Source organism: Sturnira hondurensis, unplaced genomic scaffold (genome assembly GCF_014824575.4).
Source record: "Sturnira hondurensis isolate 20B ecotype Veracruz unplaced genomic scaffold, ASM1482457v3 Scaffold0016617, whole genome shotgun sequence".
Taxonomy (NCBI): domain Eukaryota; kingdom Metazoa; phylum Chordata; class Mammalia; order Chiroptera; family Phyllostomidae; genus Sturnira; species Sturnira hondurensis.
Window position 1 is genome coordinate 4415621 of NW_028089248.1, and position 15224 is coordinate 4430844.

The following is a 15224-nucleotide window of genomic DNA, read 5'->3' on the forward strand; positions in this document are numbered from 1 at the left end:
GGGCCACGCCCCCTGCTGTGGGCACGTGAAAGGCAATTGACCAATGTTTCCCTTGCACGCTGATGTTTCTCTCCCTTTCCTTCTCCCCGCGCTCGCTCGCTCGCTCTCTCTCAAAAAAAACCTTTAAAGAAAGAGAGAAAGAAGGAGATGGGCAGGGGGAAAGAGAGAAAGGAGACCAAGAGGCTTGGATGGAAGGCACCCTTGATGGCGATGTGTTAGACCTCAGTTCTTCGGTTCGAGAGAATTCCGAGCCAAGGAGTCTGGTGGAAGTTTACTTAGAAAGTCACGGAAGTGAAAGAGTGAGCCCGCTGGGCTGCGTGCACTCAGGAAACAAGTTACAGGGGCCAAAGAGGGGCCCTTGCAGCTACAGAGAAAGAAAGCAAAGGATTCGCACCTAAGAAAAGAAGGGGGCAGGGCTGTGGCGGAGGGAAGGCGCCAGCGTGCTCCAGAGAGACACAGAGAAAACCATGTCCCTTGTCTTAAGGGCTTTAAATCTATATTTTAAAGGTGGGGATTTTAGGGGAGACTCTCAATAGAATAGTCATCAGCTTTCCAGGTGTGTCCTTTCAGGGCCCTGGCATCCGCGGATTGGTCGTCGTCGGGGAGGTCATTAGTCGTCGAAGCTGGTCCTGGCATTAGCCATGGCGTCGTTTTGTCTGGTTTTGCAGTTTTTCTGCGCCTGGAGCTGAAACACAACCGCGGCCGAGATGTTATCTCTAGTCCGACCACAACTCCGTCGCTGTGGTCAGCAGACCGGAAGCCCTGCATCTAAGATTACGTGATGCTGATCGGAAGCTACTGTCCCGAAGGCTGAAGGCGGAAAGGGAGGGGTCCTGCCAAGGCTGGTGTGGGGGTCGTAGGTGGCTGTTCCCCGCCCCCTGTTCCTCCCTGGAGGGGGTGTAAGCCACAGGAGTTGCGACAGTCTACGGGAGGAAAAGTCGCCCTGGGGGTGAGATCCTAGCCTCTAACACTTGCTGTCCAGTTTTGCCCATTGCTAGACACCAGGGACTTTCCGCCCTGGCGACATTCTGTTCCTGGCCCGTCATTCCTGCCCTGCTCCCGCCTGCCTGACCCCGCTGTCAGAACCACCCGCCTATCGATGAACGAGAAGGCGGATCACGCAGCCCCCAGGGCCCCGGGGGCGAGCTCAAGCCGTGAGAAGGCCACCAAACCCCTCGCGTGGCGCTGGGCCGCCCCGCCCCCCGGCTCTGAGCGCCGGGTTCCCACCTGTGACATCAGAAACCACCAGCCACCCGGCCGCCCGGAAGAGCCGCGCCTCACCACGGAAGGCCGCCCACACCCCTCTCCCGAGCCGACGCCTTGCCCTCAACAAACATGGCAACGGCGCGTGACGTCGCCTTTCGTCGCCTCCGCCCCGGCCCCGCCCCTAGTGGGCGGCGGGCCCCAATGACGGCAGCGGGCGGGGCGCATGCGCGGCGGCGGGGCCCGGCCCGCGGCGGCGGCGACGGCGACGGCGACGAAGGGGCGGAGGGCTTCCCTGCCCGCAGTTGCCGAGCCGCGGCGGCCGAGGCGGGATGGTGTAGCGGGGCCTGCGGGCGGGCGGGGGCGAGGCGGACGCCTCCTGACGGGCTCGGGGCCAGCGGCCGCACGCTGAGGGGGCGTCGCCGCCGCCGGCCCCCGGCGCCGCCGCGGGAGGCCGCGCCCGCCATGGCGGACCGGCGGGTGTTGGATGAGTTCACGGCGCCCGCCGAGAAGGCGGCGCTGCTGGAGCAGAGCCGCGGCCGCATCGAAGACCTGTTCGGCGTGAGCCTGGCGGTGCTGGGCGCGCTCGGGGACGAGGAGCCGCTGCCCGCGCGCATCTGGCTGCAGCTCCGCGGGGCGCAGGAGGCCGTGCACAGCGCGAAGGTGAGTCCCACCGCTGCCGCCCCCTCCCGCTCGGCCCGCGGCCTCCGCGCGGCCCGGGTCCCGGGTCGCCCCCACCCTCTTCCGCTCCTCCCCGCGCGCGGTGGGGAAAGCACAGCCCCCAGAGCCCGCGGACCTGCGTGCGCCGCTCTCGAGCCACGTGACCCCGGGCTAGCGGTTTAATCCCGGGGCGTCTCAGTTTCCCCGTTTGTAAGAGGGGCACTGGCGGAAGCACCTTGGCGGACTGTCCGCCAGAGCACAGCACCGAGGTCCGCCCGGAGCGAGCGCGTTGCGAATGTCTCCTGTTGTTAGCATCCCGCCTGGCGGTGGTGCGCAGGGCTGGTAGCTGGGCCCGGGCCTCAGCTCCAGGAGTGCGGAGCCTTTAGGGGGCTTCAGTTCCTTTGGGAATCTGACTCCAGGACTGTCCAGAAGAGATGGGATGTTTAATAATAGTGTTGAAAAGAGCGTCGTTTCTCTATTATGTGCAGGTCACGTCTTTGTTCGTGGTTATGGCATATCTGACGTTGCGCTCCATACTCAGGAGTAGCTAATGCAGACCTCTGTGCGGTGGGCTAGATTTTGCTGTCGTCTCTCCTCTCTCTTTACATTCACAGCTGGGGAAACCGAAACTTTTGAGGAGGTGACTCACCTTCTCTCTAGATCAGCATTTTATCTGATACATCCCGGGGACCTTCAGCTTACTCCCTCCCCCTCCTTCCCCAAACCAGAAAACAGCAAGAGCGCCCCCCACCTGAGGCCCCCTAGACCCCGGTACCCTAGTTTCTCCAGGTTTTCCCAGAGAGCAGGTGTAGCAGCCAGGTGTTTCCAGAGCTCTGGCTCCCAAAATGAGCCCTGGGGGAGCGGGGCGGGGGGCCTCCTTCGGTGTTGTCTTGCTTCAGGAAGGAATGTCGGGGTGCCCTGAGAGACTCCAGCCGTAGCTGCTGTCTGGAGGCTTGTTTTCAGCGCGTGCACAGGAGACAGGACACTGAGCTGTGAGGCTGTTCCCCACAGCTCCGCCAAAAAGCGTGTCGGTGTTGGGTCAGGTGTGCTCTCCTGTTCCCAATTTTTTAAGCCGTTTGTCTGCTTTGGACAGCTGCTCCGATTCCTTCCCTGTCCTCGGGGGCGACAGGCTGGCCTGGCGTCCTCCGATTGATCCTCAGGGCATTAACTGCTCCCCCTTTCCACTACCTTCTCTGCCAGTGGGGCCTGCATGCTGGGTGTGCGCCCCGCCCCCCTTCACTCTCTCCTCCCTCACGCGGTACCACTTGGTACCACTTGGTACCACTTGGACTAATCCTCGAAAAGCCACTCCCTTCCCTGGGGCCTCCTGTTGCCTCTTTTCATTAGAAACTCCTCCCCGGTTTACCGAAGGGGGCGTTGGCCCGCCCCCACCTAGGTTCTCCGTAGTCCGGTTAGTGCTGCTGACCGCCTGGCTTCGTCTGTGCGCTCTGCCTGCTCCCAGTTCCCCCTCACTCGGGATCACCCCGTGCACGGAAAGTGCTTTTTTTGTCCTACATAAAAAATCGCTGTCTGTCTCGCCTGACCCTCCCCACGGCGGGTCCCTGCCCCACGTTTAGCGTGAGCTAATTGGAAAAGGTGTGTCGGCAGTACCTTGGAGTGCGTGTCACCTGCCCCGCTATCTCTGGCACGTTACTCACAGTCCAGCCCTCCCCACTTGTGACAAATTCCTGTTTTTCCCCTTGAGACTCGAGTAAGCCTTGAATACCACACTCGAGGGCTTTTTGTTAATTCGTTTTGGAACTTGTTTTACATTCTTTTGAGGAAGAGAACACCATTAACTTCACTCTTAAAATTCAGAACAACAAAGCAGACTTTGACATCTGAAATATGCCATGGAGGAGGCTTGGAGGAGGGGGTTAGAGACAAGCCCAGTGAACTCGCTGCTTGGCTGAGTGTGACTCAGATGTGCACCACTGTCGGGGTCCCGTTGGGCGGTTTACTCTGTTTTCTTGCTTTCCAACCGTGAACTCACTGCCTCTTATCAAAGGCTAGAGGAGCGAGTGAAGCCATAGTTAGTGAGGCTGTGTGGATTGGAGAGGGCAGTGGGGTAGAAAGCGAAGCTGTCCTGGGAAGTGACAGAGGCCCGGGCTCCCTGAGTGGCCACTGTGGTCAGAGGGGACATTTGTTGGAGGAAGCAGCACTTGAGCTGGGCTTGAGGGGCCTGGAACATTCCCAGGTGGAGGTGGTTTCCCAAGAAGCACCTTGGAGAGGCTGTATGGCGCCATCCGGGGCCCGAGGCCGGCCGCAGCCAGGGCCATGTCCAGTAGGAAGTCAGCAAGGGTCCTGACCAGGAGGGTTTGTCTGAAAGTCCCAGCCCAGGAAGGACACTGTTCCAGGTTAGAGCCCCCCAGGAGTGGGGTGACGGGATTTCCCTGGGATTTATTTGTGGGAATCGAGGCAGAGGTTTTAAGCGGTGGTACCAGGAAGGATGGTGGTGGGCACCTCAGTGGCCTGTAGCTTGGTGGGGCCGGGGAGCTGACGTTGAGAGAAAATGTGCCAAGAAGTGCCCTGACCACTGGCTCTTGACCTCAAGGAACCCAGGCTTACAGGGCAGAGGGCAGAGGCTTGGAAACAAACAGCACGCTGTGGTCCTTGGAGCACATAGTGAGTGAGGCTGTGTGGACTGGAGATCCATAAGGGACCCCCCCCCCCCCCCCCCCCGTACTGGGGGAAGGCGGGGCTGCTGGGTGCTCCCAGGCGAGTGAGCGCTCTCCGGAGGGAAGAGCCGTGCAGAGTCTCTCCATCGTTGGAAACAGGAGCGGCGAGGGCCGGGGCATGGGGGTGTCCAGGCCGGCCAGCCAGGAAGAGGCAAGGAAGGGCTGTAGGAGCAAGAGTGAGGCCACCAGAGCCTCCTGTCTCTGGGCCCAGCTGGTCTGTGAGGCTGTGACTTGGGGGGACTATCCAGCCACATTCACAGTGATGCAGTGTGACTGTGAGGGGCAGGGGCACAGTGTCTGGGAGTGGAGAGAAACCCAAAGAGGGCATCGCCCACTGGCCCAGGGGGTGGGGGCTAGTGGCAGACAGGGAAACAAAGGAGTTTGTGGGTGAGTTTCAGAGAGGAAGTGGAAGTCTGCTTCCTAGATGCTGCCTCATTCAGAGAGGGGGGAAGATGCAGAGCCGGGTGGCAGGGACCCATAGCACCAGGCAGTGGTGCGAGGGAGGAGGCTGGAGAGAGCTTAGCCCTGGGCAGTGAGCAGAGGTAGAGCTCTTCCTCTAGATCCAGGGGCCACCCTTCAGGTGCCACCTGGGACGAGGCTGGGGACTGTGGGGGGCAGTGGCTGGCGGGACCAGGGGGAGCCAAGGTGCCCATGCCCTGTGGGAGAGGGCAGGGCCGTGCTTGGTGCCAGCCTGTGCACGCAGTGTGGGCCCAGTGGTGTCCGATCTCTTCACGAGGCAGCCAGTTTATGTTTTGCATGCTATGAATGAATTGTATCTCCATAAAAGTTTTGCATTAATAATGTACCTTTTAAAGTATACATACCCCCTCCCCAAAAAAAGGTCCTGGACCATGAGTGCTAAGCAGAGTGTGCCAGTGGACCAGATTTGGCTGTCAGACGGCCCTTTAGGCCCTCCACGTGAGCCACTGGGAGACGGGACAAGGGAGGGGTGCTCTCTGTTTCATTGGGGCAGGAGGGTAGCTGGAGGCCCAGTGGCCTGTCCCAGTTACTGTCTCTGGAGAGAGATGCCTGCTCTCGCCTGGAGCAGGAAGGTGCGAGCTTGGAGATGGGGACCAGATCGGGACAGATGTGGAGGAGCTGTTGGAAGGACCCTGGAGAAGAACATAAAGGGATCTGGGAACCAAAGGAAGGGCTGAGGGAGGCTCAGCAGCATGACTTGATCCAGAAACTCTCCAGTGGGGGCCAGTTGCCCCCACACCCAGAGTGGAAGCCACCCACTCTGGAAGCCCTTCAGCAGGGCACCCTGGGGCCCAGGGACTGCCTCTGAGGGTCAGCCTCATCGGAGCCAGGACAGTCCCAGAACACCAAGACTTACCTCTGGTTTCAGGGAACTGACCGCTGGAGGGGCTGGTCTGCTGAGGAGGCAGGTCCAGGCAGGAGGGATGTAATCACGCGTGGACAGAGACCAGACCTTAGGCTGGGTCTCCGTGAGACTCCAGAGCCCTGCAGCTAGAGGACAGGTTCCATCAGTGCAGGGGAATTCTCGGGCTAGTAGCTGTGGAGGAATCTTGAGGCTGGTTCTGAGCCCCAGGGGGCGGGGCCTCGTGGGTCTGGTGGGAGGGACCAGGCTTCCTTTCCCTGCGTTGGCGGGAGACCATGGAGGAGGTGGCTGTGCCAGGCGAGCCTGCCCCGCCCCTTGCGGGTCGCTGGTGAGTTGGTGAGCCAGGATCCTGTCTGGGAGGTTGACAAACAAAAGAAAAGGAATTGGAAGTGAATGGCGTGGCTCTTCCATGTACAGGGTGTCCATGAACTTCAGGGTGCTGAGTTTGTGGGCCACCGCTGCTGCCTACCCACCCACGGCTGTTTGGGGTGTGACCTCGAGCCGTGAGGCGTAGCCATTGCCTGCCAGCAACTCTAGTCTGGAGAACTTGTGGGGAGAGGACTGAGCGGCCTCCTCGGGCTCTGAAATGAGAGTGCACCGGCGATTTTCTTTCATTTGTGCAGCAGAGAGGGGGGCGGAGAGGGCATTGGGGAGGGCTGGTGGTTGCCCTTTTCCTGCCTGATTTCTGACTTCTGTCCATGCAGAGCAGGAGAAAGACACGCAGTTCTGGTAGAAGCAGCCTGTTCCACTGTGACTTCAGGGGGTCCTGTTTCCTTCTCGGTTAGGAGAGCTGGGTTACCTGGGTTCTTTCCTATCTGTCCTTTTTTTTTTAAAGTTGTTATTAACTTTTAGAGGGGAAAGGAAGGAGAGAGGAGAGAAACATCAGTGTGTGAGATACATCGATTGGTTGCCTCTTGCCTGCCCCCTACTGGGGACCTGGCCCACGACCCAGGCATGTGCCCTGATGGGGAACCAAACTCGCCACCCTTGGGTTTGCAGGCTGGCACTCAGTCCACTGAGGCACACCAGCCAAGGCATCTGTCCTTTTCGTTTCGTTTAAATTGTTTTTTAGTCTTTTTTGAGAGGTGGTACTGGTTTCATGAATGAGTTCTGGAACAGTAGGCTTGTGCGTGGAGGAAATAACTCACAGATGTAACACTGGGTGGTGACATGGAGGTTTGTTTTGATTTTACCAGAAAGAACGTCGGTGGCCTTTTTGCATTTCCAAGAATGAAAAACATTTTTTTAACTCACCGTGGCTGTGAAAATCATCTTCTTAAGAAACAGTGGTTTGTTCAGTCTCTTTTTATGGTTGATATTTTGGGGTTACACCAGAGTGGTAACATGGGGGTCCTCGCACTGGGGACGCTGGGGTGAAAGCGATCGCTCTCGCGGCAGGCTTCCTCCTCCCTGCTCACCAGCCAGCGCTGCGCGGCCTTGGTTAGATCGGGGGCAGCGCTTCTGTGCCGCCTTCGCGCCGCAGCACTGGGGCTGCACGACGTTAGCGGGCTTGCACTTCAACAACGAAATTGCGGGGGTCCTTATGTAATTAATTAAAAAACTTTCATGAAAAGTACTGTGTCATATGGAAACCAGGAAATCCTTTTGTTTACAGACACTGAGTTATTTCTTTTCGTTGTTACTTTAAGAGGCTCCTTCCAACTTCAAGGTTTTGCTCCGCCTCGGTGCCGACAGAATCTGCACTTCACATTAGCTGATGGATGTGCACGCGCTGCGGAGCTCACCTCCAACTTTTCCGTGGGGGTCGCCGGGCTCGCAGCCCCTGTGGGTGGGCGCTCCCTGTCTGCCAGTCACCTGGGTCTGTCCAGGCGTTCCGGAACCTGCACACTCAGTTCGCAGGAGTTTCGTTGTTAACCCTGATGTTTTAAAAATGAATAATTGAAGTTATTACTTTGTTACAATACAGAGGCTAATAAAATCATGAAAAGGACATCTACTTTAAAGTTAACATTAACCTGGTTGGCATGGCTCAGTGGATTGAGCCCTGGGCTGTGAAGCAAAGGGTCACTGGTTCGATTCCCAGTCAGGGCACAGGCCTGGGTTGTGGGCCAGGTCCCCATTGGGGGACACACAAGAGGCAACCACACATGGATGTTTCTCTCTCCCTGTTTCTTCTTCTCTTCCTCGCTCTCTAAAAATGAATAAATAAAATCTTTTAAAAAATAAATGACAATTAGCATTAAATTTTTCAAATCACATGGGTTATTCTAAGGATTATTTTTGTTATATGAATTTATTCTTAAGCAAAAAAATGCTTTCAAAGTATCAGTTTCTGTGACCCTTGGGGGCTTGGGGGATCCTTGAAGTGCTAAAACATTGTAAGTATTAGATGTTTAGCTTCTTTGTTTTCTAGGAACTCTAGGAGTGTAGATTTATGTAAAAGCTTGTTTTCTGTACACACCAGTTAGAACGGAGGTTCTTTAAGAGACACTGTAATCCAATTTATTAACATCCTTGAGGTGGGACTGCATTTCACATTCATGCCATAAGAAATAAGGGCTTTTCTTACAAACATGCAGAGAACTTTCAGTTTTGTTCCCCACCTCCTTAGCCACAGGTCCAATGTAGTCCCAGATCACAAAGCTTGTCCCGACTTCACGGGGCTGTGAAAGGCTTCTTTGGGTGGTCCTGAGCCACGCTCTTCCACAAGCAGAAAAGACTAACAGCAGGTTTTCCCTTTAGTAGAAATAAATCCCTGTTATCCACTGGGCAGATCACTGCCCAGTCAGACCACAAAACCAAAACCCTGAAGATTGGGTTCGTGTGGACAGGGTACAGCTGAGACCCACCTGGCCGTCCGTGCTCACTGGTCCCTGAGCCGGTGTGGAAGGGGACGATGGCCCTAAAGCAGGACAAAGTGGGGAGGAAAGGGCACAGGGAAGCGGCGTTCGCCCGTTCTCTCTCTGCAGACTCACTCTGGGCTCCGGAAGGCGCCGTGCTCGGCCCACATGCCGCCACGCTGCCCTTCACGGGAGCCTAGTTCAACAGCCCACGCTGGTGAGGCCCTGGGACGTCTCCGCGGCTCCTATGAAACTGTCCAAGTGCAAATACGTATTTTTTAGGGTTATAAACACACTCTCAAACAGCTGGGTAACTCAGGGACGAGAGAACCTTCAGGAACGCAGAAACGCGGGTTCAGAGCGCGTTCGAGGGTCTGTGGGTTTGCAGCAGCAAGGGAAGAACAGTAGACCAGACCGCCAGGTCGGGTGCACGGTGGCGGCGTCTCACCCGCAGTGAAACGGCAGCCTCGGGCGCCGTCCGGGGCTCATCTGCAGGCCCAGTGGGTCCGAGGCCAGTTTCCCAGGGAATGAGACCGCCCAGGCGGGCCCAGGACCGTGCCTCTCCGTGGAAAGGCCGTCCTTTTCCCTATGTAGAAGTGTTTAACAATTTTTCTTAATTGTGTGCAGGTAACTAAAATGGAACGCAAACCCTTTTGGGGTCTTTTCAGCCACTTTCTCTCTCAGTGTCACCCACATCATTGTCACTGGACTGGATGCCCGCTGGTGTCGCCAGACTTCTAATTCTTCTGGGACACCCATTTGGGAGGCCTTTGTTGATGGACTCGGGGTCTCCCAGCAGTGGCACCGGCGGCGTTTTGGGCAGAGAATGCCCACCCTCTCCCCCGAGACAGACGCCAGGGGAACCTGCCCCAGGTCGAACCCGCAGGCTCTCTAATGGCCACTTCGACCCTTCCCGGTGGTAGCCGTGCCCTTGTGGGTTCCCGAGGTGGTATGAGAGCCGAGAGCAGCTAGGGCTGGAGTAGAAGGTAGACTGACAGGAGTTCATTTGGCCACATGCGAGGGAAGTTATGTGTATGTTACATGCCCCTCCTTTTCCCTGCAAACCCTGAGTGATGTAAAACAGAATGTACGTACTGCAGGGTGGGGAGACAGTGTTTGCCTGGCATTCAAATGTTGAGATGCCAACACAGCCAAATGCAAATAATGGCTGTCGGGCCCACAGAGTCTTTCTTCTCGGCACAGCCAGCGGCCAGAGCTCTCCTAGCACGTCACAGTGCTGTGTGCTGTGTGCTCACTCTGCTCTTGAGTGTACAAGTCACCTGCTGCTACTTCGTAATTCTCAAGGGACGATGACTTGTTTCTCTTGGGGCACGCGCACGTGCACTCAGCTCTGTGTGCACACAGCTGCAGCAGGCTGTCCGCGCAGCTCTTCCTCCAGACGGGGCAGTGGACTGGGCGGCGGTCGTCCCAGCAGTGGGGGTACCGTCATCGCACGGCCCCGCCAGCCCCCTGGTGCTCGCACACTGAGGCCCAGCCTTGACTGGACGTTCTCAGAGAGGCAGTGATCTGCACAGTGACCCCAGACCGCCACTTTCTGGGAGAGGCTTGTGGAAACTTGGGAGCGTGAATGGACTTGTTTGTGAGTAACAGATCAGGTGGCAGTTTTGGAGCGTGTTTTCCATAAGCTCCAATGTGTGAAATTGACTTAAGTTGATAAAAAATAGGGACTTTTGTGATTATCATTTTAAGAATTACCTGTGGGAAGTCTGTACTTTCTGCTCAACTTTGCCACGAACCTAAAACTATGTAATAAAATAAAGTTACTTTAAGAAATCAGAGTTGGGGTTTCTCACTGATCTTCCCAGTCGCCTCTCTGCCTCAGCGTCCACTTCAGTGTTACCTTTCCTCCCCATCGCACAGGCCTCAGAACATCCCCAATCATACAGGCAGTTGGTTACAGGTGTAACTGTTTGGGGACAGCTCTTCCTGCAAAATGTTCCTGATGAAACTGATGTGGAAAAGTAACAGAAATAATAAAAAATAATTGTTTGCAAGGTGACTCACTCAGTATGTCATAGCTGCCAGAGTTCCTGATCTCAGATCGGGTCAACCTAAAAGGGCCAACACCACTGCTGACGAGTTGGGGACGCACCCACCTTCCTGGTTTGTATTGCAAACTAAGAAGTCAAGAGAGAGCCAAACGCATGTACGTGCATGGCCAGTCACAGACTTCAGTCGCTCTGAGGTTTTCTGCACTCGAGAACGGCCGTCCCCTAGGCTGCTCCCCAACTTCCCGGGGGCAGTGACTGTTGCTGTTTGTTTAGAGAGAGAGGAGAGCGGGAGAGAACATCGACGTGTGAAAGGTGCATCAGCTGGCTGCCTCTCAGCTGGCTGCCTCTCGCACGCCCCCAACCAGGGACCCGGCCCACAACCCAGGCATGTGTCCTGACTGGGAATCGAACCGGTGACCCTTTGGTTCACAAGCTGGCACTCAGTCCACCGAGCCACACCAGGCAGAGCTGTTTTCAGCTGTTTGGTCCAGCAGTACTGAAATAGTTAAATAATACACTGCTATTTCTTACCTAGTTTAGGCGTCATTCACTTAAGTTAGGTGGCACGCAGAAAGTCCCCCAAGCTCCCAGTATGTGGGGGCTGACTGTGTGTGTCCCCTCAGGGTTTACACACTGAAGCCCTGGCACAGTGACGTGAGCAAGCAGGGCCTTTGGGAGTGATTGGGTCGCAGTGCCCTGTGGAGAGAGGCCAGAGAGCGCCTGTGTCCCTTCCACCGTGCGATGGCAAGCAGGATGTCTGCTGCCTGCAGGAGGGGCCCCCTGACTTTGGCCCCCTGGTGTAGGGCTTCCCACCTCAAAACTGGGAGAAACACATTTCTGTTGTCTTTGAGCCACTCGGTCTGTGGTGTTTGTTGTAACAGCCTGAATGGACAAAGACCAATTCAGTTTTTTTTTCCTTCCTTTTTTCATTTTGAAGATTTTATGTATTTATTTTTAGGGAAGGGAAGGAGAAAGAGAGGGAGAGAAACATCAATGTGTGGTTGCCTCTCGAGTGCCCCTTACTGGGGACCTGGCCCGTAGCTCCGGCGTGTGTCCTAGACAGGGAATCCAACTGTGACCCTTTGGTTCACGGGCTGGCGCTCAATCCACTGAGCCCACCAGCCAGGGCTGTTTCCTTTTGCCATTGCTAAGCAAGAAACAGTTTCTATGTAAATGACTTATATCAATACAACAAAGCCCAATACTGTACTACATTATGTTTTCCTTCTGGTATAGCTTTTAATTTTTCCTGGAATTCTCATATACTTGTGAAAATAGATTTGAACACACCCGTTGTACGAAGGTTCCTTTCTGCCCGCCGTTCACGGAGCCCCTTGGCTGGGAGAAGGCCTCTCCGGCCCCTTTCCCGCCCCAGGTGGCTGGGTGTCCAGCTTGTCACTGCACGGCTGTGGTCTTTGGACTTCTGTTTGCCACACTGGGGTCAGATTTACTAAGTCATCTCCCCTATTTTTCGGTGCCTTTGTCTTAAACTAGTTTCTCAAGGAATGAGTCTGCGGGACTAATTTTCCCAGGCCTTGGCATGTCTACACGTGTCCTTGTGCCGCCCTGTACTTGATATGGGTTGTGGAGGGTGTGGGGTCACAGACCGAACGCCATTTTCTCTGAGAATTGTGAGCGCATTGCGCCGTTCTTCCCGGACCACCTAGCACTGCTGTTGAGTCCATGGCGCACGGAGGACAGACCCAGACAGCATCTCGGGCATTTGAAAACCAGGCTTACGCTGGGGTCTCTGCCGGCCACTTGTCGCCTTGTCCAGGCCAGTCCCCTACTGGAATAGGGGACTCAACACCCATCGCAGGACTCGGTCAGGACCAGAGTCTCCTTGAGTTCCCGATGGCTGTGACACAGCGTTACATGGTATATGAAGGACCAGGGAAACATTCATTCTCGTGAGGAAGACAGCAGACCCCACCGCCAAGATGATAGAGATGTTGATTTATCTAAGACGTTAGTGTCCGTGACGAAAATTCTCCAACAGGCAATCGTCGAAACTGATAGAAAGTTTTGGCAAAGAATTAGAGGAACCACATGGAAAGGCTAGAACTGAACAATGGAGTGCTCTAAATAAATAACCCCCTGCATGGGCTGGACTTTAACATGGAGATGACGGGGGAGTCGGTGAGTGTGGAGACAGCACCGTGGAAGCCGTCTCATCTGGGCAAGGGGTGGGGGGGGCGCGGTGGGAGCGTTTGCAGGGGCAATGGCTGAAGACTTCCCAAGTCAGCAGGAGACCCAAGCATCCTGCCTCGAGGCCCAGCGAACACACACAATAAACTCGGAGAGTTTCCCGGCCAGATGCACCTTAACCACGCTGCTGAGAACGGAAGGCAGTTAAAAACCGTGGAAGGAAGCATCTGGGGAGAAGCCGCGTGGGCGAGAACAGCAGTGAGGGTGAGTTCAGATTGCCGTCAGAGACCACGCAGGCCAAGGCAGTAGCACCACGTTTGGGAGTGCCGGGAAAAGAGAACCGTTGACCAGAAATTCTCTGTCCAGTGAGGTTATCCTTCAAGAATGAAAATGAAATGAAGCAGGATAAAGCACCCTCCTACTGAAGAGAAGTCACTCACTGCCAGTGGCCTGCTCCAAGAGTTGCTAAGGGCCGTTCTTTAGGCAGAAGTGATAAACATCTGGCTGGGTATAATAGATGACTTCGCCTCTCAAGTTCTTGAAAATGAGTTAATTGTTGAAAGTGAGTTTTATAACATTGTCTGATGGGATTTCAGATGTACACACATGTAATGCGTGAGACCCCTGTGACCGGAGGGGCAAGGCAGGGAGGAAAGAGGCCACAGCTGAAGGAGCCCTGGGAATGGCGGCCTTCTGCAGTCTGCACCCGCGGGGCTTCGAGTTACAGAGGGCGGGGGGGGGGGCACGGAGAGGCCAGTGCCGTTGGAGGGGGCGAGGGAAGAGAGCGCACTTCCTCCTCCTCCTCCCCTCATTCGTCATCAGGATGATCCTGCCACTGAAGCCAGACAGACAGAGCAAAGCAGAGAATAACGACAGACCAAGCTTTCATGACCAGAGGTGCAAAGGATGAGGAAGTTCGTGACAGGTTTGCAGGTGTGCTTCATCGGTGCATAAAAGAGTTATGCCTCGTGGCCATGTGGCAGTTGTCCCAGGGGCACAAGGCTGGCTCGGGGTTCAGGCGTCATCAGTGTAACCCATGGGAACAAATGAAGGAAGCGAACCCCACGATTGCGCTGGCGGGTGCAGTGAGTGTCTAGCGAGTTTCAGCGTCCATCCAAGTTTGCGCTCCCGGAAAAGCGGCGTACCGGGCGACTTCCTCAGCGCAGTAGAGGACGTCCGCCTGAAATCTGATGTGCTTGGTGGCATCCGACTGGAGGCTTTCTCCCCCCGGTGGCAAACAGCAAGTTGAGCGTGCCTGCGTCCCCCCGACTTACCGGCGCAGAGTGAAAAAGCTGACTAGCGCAAGAAGGCAGGAAATAGAATAGAGGGCTCATAGACCAGGAAACGCAAGTGTGGACGACGTACTCATCCGAGTAGAAAATCCCAAGGAATCTGCAAGAACAGAATGCTGGAACTAGAAGGAGGTCGGCGAGGTCACCAGATGCGTGATTGTTACACAGAGTCAGTTGTGCATGCATTTACTCACAGGGAACACGCATAAACTAGAATCAGCGCAGCGGTGCCGCGTCCAGCCGCCCCTGGAGTGGGGTGCCAGCCTGTAGGACTGAGATGTGTGCAGGACTCGCCCGCTTGAAGGCATGAACGGTGACGAAAGAGGACACGGTCCGTAGAAATGGGGGACACACCCCGTTCATGTGTCAGGGGACCTAGCAGGTGGCAGTGGGCCTGAGGTCAGTGCGCATGTTCAACAGGACAGCGGAGCAAGGCCATCTGTCAAGTTTGTGTGGAAGGGCAAAGCAGCTGAAGTAGCTGAAAACAGCTGCTGCGAGTGAGACTGTGCAGGACAAAACCAGCTGCACCCCAGCCTGGTTCGGATAAATGACAGCTGCCTTCCTCTGGCACCTCACCGACCGTGTGACAGAGTGGAGCGGGGTGCGGTGGCGCGGCCCGAGGACCTGCTGCGCTGTTTTCTCCTTCATGCATGACACGCGTGCGTGCCTGCCTCGAAGCTTAACTGACAAGTTCATCACAGGAAGAGGTGAGCAACAATCCTAAAGGGGAACCGCAGTAACAATGGTCTGTAACGAGAACTCTGCGAATGTGGTCTCTCTCAAAACACCCCCCCTTCCTGTGATGGTGCAGATGGCACGTGCCTGCGTGGCAGGGTGGAGTGAGCGGGTGACCTGAGTGTGTGCGCGGCTGCTGCTGGCCGCCTCGTGGTGCCACCATGGGTAGGAGGGTCCCGCACTCCCGGTGACCGGAGGGCACGGAGCCGTGCAGGTTGACTGCAGGTGGCTGGAGTGGCCCACGGCGAGCCGTGGACGAGGGGCAGTGCCGTGGCGACAGTGCTAGGCGCCGGCAGGGGGGGGGACTGGCCCTCCCACTGTGCTGGTGGGCCCGTACCGGGTGCAGCTGTTGC

General features: G+C 56.2%; 1 protein-coding gene and 1 long non-coding RNA gene across 3 annotated transcripts in view; one reads left to right on the forward strand and one right to left on the reverse strand.

Moving 5' to 3' along the window:
• Positions 1-463: 463 nt before the first annotated feature.
• Positions 464-1354, reverse strand: LOC119001145 (uncharacterized). Its single transcript, XR_005069493.1, has 2 exons — positions 1228-1354; positions 464-685 (listed from the first exon to the last, which is right to left on the reverse strand). It is a non-coding gene; the product is annotated as an uncharacterized LOC119001145 (long non-coding RNA).
• An 89-nt stretch (positions 1355-1443) lies between these two features.
• The window catches only part of N4BP1 (NEDD4 binding protein 1), a 32839-nt gene continuing 19058 nt past the window's right edge, over positions 1444-15224 (forward strand). The window contains exon 1 of one of the 2 annotated variants that reach the window (XM_037066370.1): positions 1444-1866. In XM_037066370.1, coding sequence (XP_036922265.1) covers positions 1669-1866 — 198 coding nt within the window. In that variant the 5' untranslated portion in view covers positions 1444-1668. The remainder of the gene's footprint in view (positions 1867-15224) is intronic. The other variant, XM_037066369.1, reaches the window with a different exon arrangement.